Consider the following 10,253-nt stretch of genomic DNA (forward strand, 5'->3'; position numbering starts at 1 on the left):
GAGATGCCCCACTGGCTGAGCACCACTCCTCCAGGGCTGCCCCACCACATAGCTCAAGCTCAAGGATGCCACAGGATGACCTTGAGCCCCCCTTTCTTGAGCAGGTTGATGCCCAGGAAAGCTCAGCAGGGCTTTCTAGCACAGGTTCCCCCCCCCTCCAAGAGGTTGGTGATCAAGGAAGCTAGACGGCATCTGGAGCAGGACTGGGCTACAGTAAGGACTGAGAGGTCCCAGTCACATCGAAGAAAGAAAAATAAGTTATTTGCAAGCAAGGCTGGGCAGGGTGTGATTGTATCTCCTAACAAGGTCACTAAAGTTCCCTATCCCCCTACAAAGGCCTGAGGGTAAAAAAGGCAGGACTCAGCCCTGCTGTTAGACCCAGCCTCAGGGGCTGATATTGTAGGTGCAGGGCTGAAGAGGCTCTCCCCTCACAGTTGCAGGGTGCTCTGACACCCAGCAGCTTTGTGGGAAATAAGAGCAGGTATTGCAGTAGTAGCAGCCAGCCCCAGATGCCCTACAGCTCAGTCCTGCACAGCCATGCTGGCAGACACCACAGGGGAGCTCACACACTGAAGGAGACAAGTATTTTTTGAGACCCCAGCAAAGCCTGGGCAGGCAGGGACCCTCACAGCCCTGTACCCCAAGATGCTGGCAGAGCAGAGGTACAAACAGCTGGTTTCAGCCTCCCAGTACAGCACCACCACTTCAGGGCAGGACCACTTGCTGACATCTCAGACATCGCTACCACGTCCCTGCCGACACACAGAGCTATGCCCACTGCAGTGTCCCCAGCCTTGCGTCCATCTTGGAGGCGAGTCCTGGCCTCTTGCCAGGGAGCGCACAGCTCCTGCCAGGCCTCCAGAGCACCACTGAGCAGATGGTCCCCACCAGGTCCCAGGAAGCAGAAAAGGACCTTCACAGGCGCAGGGATTGATGTGGGCAGGGAGAGCCTGCACACACAAGCCAGTTTTAGAAGCAGACATGGAAGGGAAAGCCTTGCCCAGAAATCACACAAGCAAGAGTAAGAAACTGCACAGGACTAGAAGTGGAAGAGTCTTTATTGCTTTGGTTTCTTACAAGTGAGATACAGGCATCTAGGCTTGCTGCAAGGAGACATCCACATTGCATTCAGCTTGCAGCACAGCACAGGGGACACAGAGACACTGGGCACACAAGGTTCGGTCTCTCTGCCTTCTCCCAAGCACCAGGAAAGAGAGACCCTAGGAAAGTAAGGCAGCTGCCAGCTGTGAGAGAGTAAAGGACTGTGTGAAAGGTTATGGCTACAAGACCAGAAAGGTCAGGGACAGCTTCTCCAGAGCCTGCAAAGGACACCGGCTCCGAGCTTAGCATTCCCAGCAGACAGACTACAATGGGGACACAAACACGTCCCCTCCTCCACCAGCCTCTGCTCCCTCTAGGGAAGATCAGGGCAGCCAGAGGCAGGTATTAAGAGCCAGAAAGCCAAGATGGCATCAGTGCTGACCCCAAGCAAAGCTTGTGTTCTCCTTAGCTGGGCAGAACCCAGATCAAAGATGCTCCTTCCTCCCATAAAGCTGAGCACTCCCCAAGCCCCTCCTCACCCACAGCTGAGCCAGCACTGCTCTGCTCACCAAGGGGATGCTGGGCACCTCCGTGCCCATCCTGCACCTCCACATTACTCATTCAAGCAAGTGCCTGGGGCAGAGAGACCTTCACATCCTCCATCCCAAGAGGCCCAGCAGCATCCAGTGACACTGGCATGGCACTCCCTCACTTGCTCACCCTCCGAGCACAGAGGACAACCCCCTGGCTTATCCCCTTTGGGGCAGCTCAGTGCCTTCTCCTTCCACTCCTCCCGTCTCTGGGAACAGGCACTGCGCAGACGTTCCCACACCTGACTGAACCAGACCAAAAAGAAAACCAGAGACTAGGAACAAAACAAAACCAAACCGGAACAAATGTTAGAGCGGGGCCCCAGCCCAGGCACCCCACCAGAGAGCCAAAGGGCACGTCAGCAGAGGAGCTGTGGCCAAGCCAGCTGGCAACCGGTGCTCAGGCATCCACAAGCGTCAGCCCATCGTGCAGAGCACGCTTCCACATGTAGTAAGTGGAACGTGCCGTGAGCGGGAAGCGGGCACTGAACTCCTTGTAGGTAGGGAAGGTCTTCGACTCGAAGCGCTGCTGCAGGAACAGCTTGGCCTGTGCCTTGAACTGGGCAGTGGCAATCACATCCATCACAAACATCCGGCTGTTGGCTCTCTCTGACATGGCATAGCCCGAAATGGTGGCATTGTACGGTGTAGCTGGCACCAGCTTGTTTAGCTGCTTGGTGGCTACCTCCGCGTGGCACTGAGGCTTGACGCCTGGCTCCACCCTCAGAGGTGCCAGGGAAGGTACCCGGTTCAACGGCCGGCTGGAGCTGGTCCAGGGCAGGCGATGCTGCCCGAGGGCCCGGCCACTGCCCTTCCAAAACCAGTAGGCTGTGGAGGAGAGAGACAGGTAGCGCACACGGTACTTGCAGAACGGCAGTCGCCATTGCTGGACCTGCCTCTTGGCCATGTCTCGCAGCTGCTTTCTCCAGCACAGAGAGGGCTTGAGCTGCAGGAGACTCCTGGGTGCTGGCCGGTCTCCATTCAGCCTCTTCCTAACAGGCATGCTGCTTGGCTTCAACTGCAGGAACGGCTTGCTTATCGCTAGAGGTTTCTGGCTATCCAAGGGAGACTGGGGGGGTTTGAAGTTGGGGTTCTCCTTGATGGCTTTTCTTCGCCAGTTGTAGTAAGTGGACCTGGAGATGCCAGGGAAGCTGCGCTTGAAGCACCTGTAAGGCACTAGAGTGTTCATGGAAATGCATTTCTCCAGGTAGGATTTGGCTCCTTGCATGAAGATTCCTGCTTGGATGGGGTCTAGGGAAGGACTTAGGGATCTTAAGCTCCCCCCTGAATTTGCTGGCCCATTCACATCAGCCTTTTTTGGGACATCCCTGTGAAGCTCCTGCAACCTGTGGGCCTCAGCCAGAGCAGAGGCATCACCATTGACCATGCTCTGCATCTCATGCTTCCAGGCATAGTATGTGGATCGGGAGATTTCTGGAAACATTTGTCGGAAGTGCTGGAGGGGGATTATATTGCCCTCCTGAAAGCAGGACTGGAGGAAGTGTTTAGCTGCAAACCTGGCAGCTGCTTTCTGCCGGTGTTCACGAGACTGGCGCTTCCAACGGTAGAAGGTGCTCTTGGTAATGCTGTACCGGTCACGCAGGTTGGAGTAGGTCAGCTGGGGGTCACTGTTCAGCAGCTCAAGGGTCTTCATGGGCTGGACAGGAGGCTCTGGCAAAGGCATTGTGGGTTCTAGCTCCTCCAGGCCAACCACGGCCACAAAGTACTGCGCTTTGAAGACCTGCCGGGAGAGCTGCTGCCCTGACCACATGATGTGGAGCGTGGAGGTTCGCGGGCCACACTTCCTGGGCCGGATGAGCCGATTGAAATAGGGCCGGATCTTCAAGTTGCTCATGGGGTAGATGGAGTAGATGTTACACTGCAGTACTGAGGCAAGAGCATAGACGTGCCACATGTTGGCAAAGGTGCCAGGAAAACAGGTAGCTTTGATATCAGCGTCGAAGATGGCCTCCAGGATAGCCATGGGGAGGCTTGTCATCTCAGGGGTCTCCTCAGTGCAGAGGGAATAGCGGGCAGCCTGCAGCATCACCTTGGAGTCGATCATGCCATTCAAGTAGTATTGCTTGTGCAGCAGCATCTCCACAACTGTACGCACCTGCAGCTCCAGGCTGAGGCTGGGGTTGCCCCAGAGCAGCACGCTGGCAGCCTCAAAGAGGCGGTTCCCCTCACCTTTGCAAACCAGAGGCAGCATGTTACTTGGGGCATCCTCAGGATAGAGGCTCCTGGCTACCCGGTCAACTTCCAGCTCCTCTTGGAACTGTCTCCCACAATAGCCAGGCAGGGAGAAAGATGACAGGGTCCTCTCTGCCTCCAGTGCGGCACTGGTGAGGCCCTCCAGACCAAAGCATTCGGTGGCCTCCTGCAGCTCCTGCAGCACAGACTGAACCAGCTGGTGCCGCTGAATCATCCTGAAGGATGGCAAAAAGAAAGAAGTCACTGGAGATGAAGACTGTGTGTGCTCCAGACTGCCAGGGGCCAGACATCCAGGTCCAGCTCTTCCCCAAAGGACAGGATGGGGGAAAAGGGTACAGGAAAGGCCACTGCTCACCCCTCCACCCACACTCTCAAGGACAAAGGAGGAAGCCTGGATCCCCACAGGCAGACCTGGGACAGGGACATGGGCTCAGCTTGCTCTCCAGTGACCTCCTGTGGGCAGCACACATGGCACACAGGCTCCAGAGACACTTGTCTAGGTGAAACTAAGGAGTGATTACATCCATCCGAGTGGGAGGCCAGGTCATCTCCACCCCCTGCGTGCCTGGCTTTGCACCCAGCCTCGCCCCTACACCCGTCTCTCCCACCAGTAACTCCATCCCTTTCATTTACCACCCCACTACCAGCACCCAGAGAGAACAGTGCCTCAAAGGGGAAACGCTTGTCATCTCTGCAAGAAGGGACCTGTGACAGAGCAACACTGCGTGGGGGTGTGGAGGGACCTGGCTCAAGGTGTTCAAGCCCAACAGAAGAAGGGGCAAGGAGCTTGCCCCCTCCCTCAGAGCAGGGCACTGCAGCTGCACCCATTGCATGCACCGAAAGCTGCGGTCACAAAACGTGGGATGGGAAGCAGAGCCAGAGCCAGCCCAAACCACGGTTACTGCTTCCTGAGCTGACACTAGATGTCACTTGCTGCTCAGCAGACACATACCACCAGCCAAGGAGAAGCCGCAAAAGGAGGGCTTCTCCTAGATCAGGCAAAAGGCAACCCAAAAGTGCAGCTGGAGCATGAGCGCTGGGTGGGTCGTTCAGAGGCTGTATGGAGCCCTCTTCCCTGCCTGAACCGATCCCAGTCCTGTCCTCCCTCCCTCCCTTCACATGCCAGTTCCCACTCAGGCAACCCAAAGGGTCAGACCTGCATCCCCTGCTTTGTCAGCTTTTTGACACCTCTGTGACTCTGCCTCCACAACTCCAGGAGCTTTGCTGACGATTGCATGGTCCTTACCCCATGATCCAGTTCCATCAGTGCAACCCTCTTCCACACCTTTTTGCTACCAGCCAGCTCAGGCCCCTCACCCCAGACAGCCCAGTCTCTCCCCTCCTGAGCTAGTTTTCTTCCAGAGACCACAACACTTCACTCAACTAGGGAACCCAATCTCCTCCATTTTCTCTTAAGGCTCATTCGCATGCCGCCCCCAACACGTAGGGCATCACTTTGCAATCTACTCAATTCACATCCCAGCCAGAGCCCACCTTCTCACAACACTTCACAGGTATCACTCCCGGCTCTGTAGGGAGATGGGGAAACAGCAGAGCCCGGCAGGAAAAGCAGCAGCTCTGCAGTAAAGCAGATGTCCTGCCTGACCTCTCCTAATTCTCAGCCCTGCGCACTGCTGCAGATAACCTTATTATTGCTGCAGCATCTATGGCCCCTGGCCATGACCAAACAGCAAACGAAATGAGGTGCCACAGAATCACACAGCTGCATCCCAGCTACTTCACTGCAGGGAGCCTCCACGCTGCTGCTGCTGCCCCTTGCCTTTAATCAGGCCACAGCTAGTCACCAAATCGACTTGACTCGACTCCCCTCCCCTGCTCCAAGCTCCTCCACGGTCTCCTGCAGGTCAGGGGCCAGGGCCCTCTCTTACAGCTGCTCCCACAGCTGTGGATCATCAGGTATCAGAGACAATGCAGGAGAATGCACACAGCTGTGAAGCAGGGGAGATAAACTTGTCCTAAAATCCTGGCCCGAGCAAGTATGGGGTTGTCACTTTGGGTCAGGTCTGTATTGTTTTTCTCCTGGAAGTTTGTAGAAATTTATAGAAGTTTAGAGAAATTTTGACTAAGCCTGTGGTGAACAACATACACTTAAGGAGCTGAAGCAAAGGCATCCCTCAGGAGAGCTGCAGAGCTGGCAAAGCCCAAGTCCTCCTTCTCCATGGCCTGCCAAACCATTGCAGCAGCAACCTCCTGGACAGCAGAGCCAGGAAAGGCAAGACAAGCTTTTCCCCTTGAGGGGGTAAGGAGCTGACACAGGCTAGGGAACTTCAGCAACCATCCTGGTCTTTATGGCCTGGTCGGCAGTTCCCATCCCCTTACAGCCTGTGGGGAGAGGGAGGGCGAGAAGGAGAGCTGAAGGGCACAGGATTTAATCCTTTCCTTCAGTGTTAACCCCACAGCTTCAATGTCACTGCCAGCTCCTGCTGCCCAGAGCAACAGGACCTCAAAAGCAATCCTAAGGCAAAACCCACAGCTAAAGCGGCACAGATGAGCTCCCAGGGCAGGGTGGAGAGGGGCTCAGGTAAGCCAAAAGCAGAACTCAGCCAGATCAAACCTAGCAGTTCTCCACACAGAGGACCTACTGCAAAGGGAACATTTTTCCACACACACCCCCAGCAAAGCCAGCTGAACACGACAGGCAAGTGCTCCCTAAACCGTCTCAGCACCGAGTCGACCAAGGGAGCTTTTCACCACTGATAAAGGAGGCTTTACCTAACCTGGCTGCTTTTGCATTGTAACAGATAAGCAAGCACTTGCAGATCACGTTCCTTCACCTAAACTGATGGGCTGGTGGCATCCAGTAGTGCAAGTTCCCCGAGCCAGCCCCAAAAACACTCCCGCCAGCAGGAATCCAGGAGACCGCAGCCCCTGCCGCCCTGGCTGCCCGGGACCGCCAGTGCCTTGCAGGGGCAGGGGTGTCCAGGCACCCCAGCCCAGCCGGGCTAGGTGGCTCACTTCCCAGCCCCAGCTGCGGGCTCAGGCCATCCCAGCAGTAAAGGCTCTCGTTTGAGAGGAGGAGGTCTGAACCACCGTAACCGCACAACAGAGATGGTAACCTCAAGGAGCTATCTACGCTAGAAATACCACCACACTAGAAATCCCAGGGAGTGGGGTTCTGGTGGGTGAGCAGCGCTAGCAACGGGAGAAGCCTGCTCCGTCTGTCAACACCCACACCTCCACACCGAAGCCCGGAACCGGGGCAACGCTCGCCTGGAGAGAGAAAAGCCACGGACCCGCCTTAACCTAGGCCAAAGCGCGGCAGCTAAGCCTGGTTTCAGCCGTCTCCTCGGGCAGGGGCACTGACTGCTCGAGCGCCAGCCGCGCCTGACAGCCGCCTCCAGCCCCGTCCACCCGTGAGCGCGCACCCGCGGCCGCCCCCACGGCCGCTCCCGCCTCTCCCGAGCGCGGCGGAGGCGGCTCCGTGCGCCCCGGGTGGGAGCACGGGCGGCCGCTCCCCTCGCCCGGGAGACAAAGGGACGAACAGCCCCGGGGCGGGGGAGAGGTCGCCGGTGCCCGGGCAGCCGCCGAGCCGGGTCCGAGGGCAGGGCGCCCGCCCGCCGGGTGAAGGTGCCCGCCGCGGCGGGGCAAGCCCGCGGGGTCGGCGTTAGGAGGGACGGCGGAGAGCCGCAGCCCCGACGGCGCCCGGCCCGGCGACCGCACTCACCTGGCTCCGCGGGTCGGGTCGCGCCCCGCCCGCGCCCTGGGCCGCCCCGCACCTTTAAGGGCGGCGGCAGGAAGCGGCGCGGACCCGCCGCCGCCGCCGCCCCGGTGCCAGCCCCGCAGTGACCCTCGGGAGCGGGCGGCCGCGTGCGGCGCCGGGCCGAGCCGGGCCGGGCCGGGCCGCCCCTCCCCGCCTGCCCCCTCCCTCCCCTCCCCCGGCAGGAAGCGGGCCATCCCCGCGGCCCCGGCCCAGATGAAAGCGGAGCGGGCCGGGGGTCACTTCCAAAGCTAAAGTGATAATGGCCATTGTCCCGCCGCCGCCGCGCTTAAAGGGCCCGCCGCCGCCGCCCTGCCCCGGTGCTCCCCGGCACCCTGCCGCCCCGCAGCATCCTCCTGCCCCGTACCCTGCCCGGGCCTGCAGCCCCGCGGTAGACCGCGGAGCCCGCTGGGGCTGCCGGGTGGGAGCTGGGTGCCTGCGCGGGGAGCGGGCAGGTCCCGAGCGGGTGTCGCTGCAGCCCCCGGGCTTGGCACAGCCCGGGCCTGCGTCTCTGCCCCCTCTCCCCGCCAGCGCCTGCCGAGGCCGTGGTCCTCCCTCCGTGCCGCTGGCTAGGAGGTAGTTACCCTTTCCTCTCCCCTCCCCAAGCGGTGCCCGTCCTTCCCCCGGCAACGCAAGGCTGGTGGGACCCCTGCGCTCGCGGGGCTGACGAAGCTCAGCGGTGCTGCCCTTCAGAACCTTCCCTGCCCTTCAAAACCTTCCAGTTTATCTGTGGGAGGCACCCAAACGACGGCAGCCTTTTCCCTGCCCTCGGCTCTGGGAAGCCTCCTGGACAGGCTTGCGTCTGCCTGCCCATGCCTGGGCCCTCGCTGGAGCAGCCTTCCTCCCCACTATCGCTGCCCCGCTGCCTCCCCAGCCTAATCTCAGGGCCGAGGTCCCCCTCCTTAATTCCCGCTCACACAATGGGTTCATCCCGTCCCTCGGGCATCACGTGAGGCTGTGCAAACAGCCCGCGCGCCAGGCACCTCACTCCGGCATCGGCATCGCTAAATTGCCAACGCCAGCTCCACCCTGCGTCCTCTTCGCAAGTCCAGAACCCCTAGAGCTTCCTCCAGGACCTGCCTCGTCCCAAGCTACACCACCCCAAAGCGGGGCCCTGAGGAGCCCATCTGCCCTTGGGCGTGAGGGCTGGGTACTTTTTAATGACAGGGGGCACAGCTTGGTCAACGGCAGAGTTGGGCTCTTCACCAACTGGTCTCAGTGCTTCATGTCCCCTGTGTTGTGTAGCTCCGGTTGCAAGCAGCGTCTGGTTTCCTCTCCCCAGCCTACCCTCGGGGATCAGCCCGAGACTGGCCGCAACCCCCCCACCCAGTGAGGGGCACAAAGTAACTCCTGATGTCAGAAACAGCAAGGGCTTCCTTCCCTGCATGCCACCACCCGTGGAGAACCCCACTGTAGCGCTCGTTTCTGCTGCAGCGTTTGGCAACGAGAGGGCGGAAGGGCTCGTGGAAACACCACGTACGGGATTCTTGTGCAATTTGGGAAGAAAACTAAACACGGACCTTTCAAACAGGGGAAGTGTGCCCAGCTCCCTCTCCTGCTGCCCTCCCTTCCACATTAGTCCGGGAGCAAGCATCGCAGCACGCATCAAGGCACACCTTTGCTGCCGTGTGTCCTACCTCCCCCAAGAAGCACATACCCCAGAGCATTTTTTCTTACTTCTCTTGTCTCACATCTGAGCCCAGAAGTGCAGGGGGAGGCTGGGCAAGGAGTGTTTGACAGGAGGAATGGGGTCCCTGGAAGCTGTGGACTGGCTGCTTGTGAGTCCTCCCAGCCTCAGCTAGGAACCACCACCCCAGCTGACACTGAACCCTGGCCTTCAGTGCTCACAGGGGTCACTTCACTCTCACTGGACACAGAAAAGCTACAGCGCAAGGAAGAGAGACCTAAACCATCCCCTGGTGAGCTTTTTTCCTCCTCAAGCAATCTTCCTATCTCCGAAGCCAGCTCCACTCTCGCTATTAACCTGGCCAGTCCTGGATCTTTTCCCTGGCAGGCTGGTGTTCATATACACAGCTGCTGAGCTCCCCTTCTCATCCTTCATCCTTTTAACTTCTTTGGTTGCAAATGCAAAGCAGTGCTCACAGGGCAGTGAGACACTGGTAAATGCCGGAGTCAGCAGGGTCAGTGATTAACATAGGAGCTGGAAAACACACAAAGAGACAGCCTGGGCAGTTCTGTTATGCAGATGACTGCACACACCGGCTTCCAGCATATAAACAAGTAGTTAGCATTTTTCTGTTCCTTGGAGGAGTTTGGTGGGGGACCAGAGTGATCCCTGGTTTAATGCAGGATGCTTCAGCATGACAGTAGGCCGTGGAGACCTTTGCAGTTTAGCTCTGGCTGCTAGAAGCTTTTCTGCCTGTTGTGCTTTAACCTGCCTGCTGCAGCCCATTTGCTCTCAGGCAAGTCCCAGAGCAAAGACACAGAGATGTCCAGCTGCGCGTGGGTCTCAGAGCACCGTGTTTCCAGCCATGCTGGAAGACAGGCTTTACTGCTCCAAGTTTGGGCATAGAGTCTTCTCTCAGGTCAAGAGCAACCTCCATGTTCAGCAGATAAAATTCTCGTTGGTTTGAACCTGATGAGGAAGGGTGTCCCAAGGACTTTGTGCTGGGTTCTTGTATAAGGTAAGGCTTCCTCTGGCTCTATCACTGGAATGTGACAGTCCTGAC

General features: G+C 58.6%; 1 protein-coding gene across 1 annotated transcript; it reads right to left on the bottom strand.

The window, feature by feature from the left end:
• Positions 1-2,031: 2,031 nt before the first annotated feature.
• On the bottom strand, positions 2,032-7,992 carry VRTN (vertebrae development associated). Its single transcript, XM_075031092.1, has 2 exons — positions 7,536-7,992; positions 2,032-4,060 (listed from the first exon to the last, which is right to left on the bottom strand). Exon 2 carries the CDS (start codon positions 4,057-4,059, stop codon positions 2,032-2,034), a length of 2,028 nt encoding a protein of 675 aa, XP_074887193.1. The 5' UTR covers position 4,060; positions 7,536-7,992.
• Between the last annotated feature and the right edge of the window lie 2,261 nt (positions 7,993-10,253).

The sequence above is a fragment of the Buteo buteo genome, chromosome 6, assembly GCF_964188355.1.
Source record: "Buteo buteo chromosome 6, bButBut1.hap1.1, whole genome shotgun sequence".
Lineage (NCBI taxonomy): Eukaryota > Metazoa > Chordata > Aves > Accipitriformes > Accipitridae > Buteo > Buteo buteo.

Coding starts and splice junctions, on each gene's coding strand:
- VRTN (XM_075031092.1), bottom strand. CDS start 4,059: ATGATTCAGCGGCACCAGCTGGTTCAGTCTGTGCTGCAGGAGCTGCAG.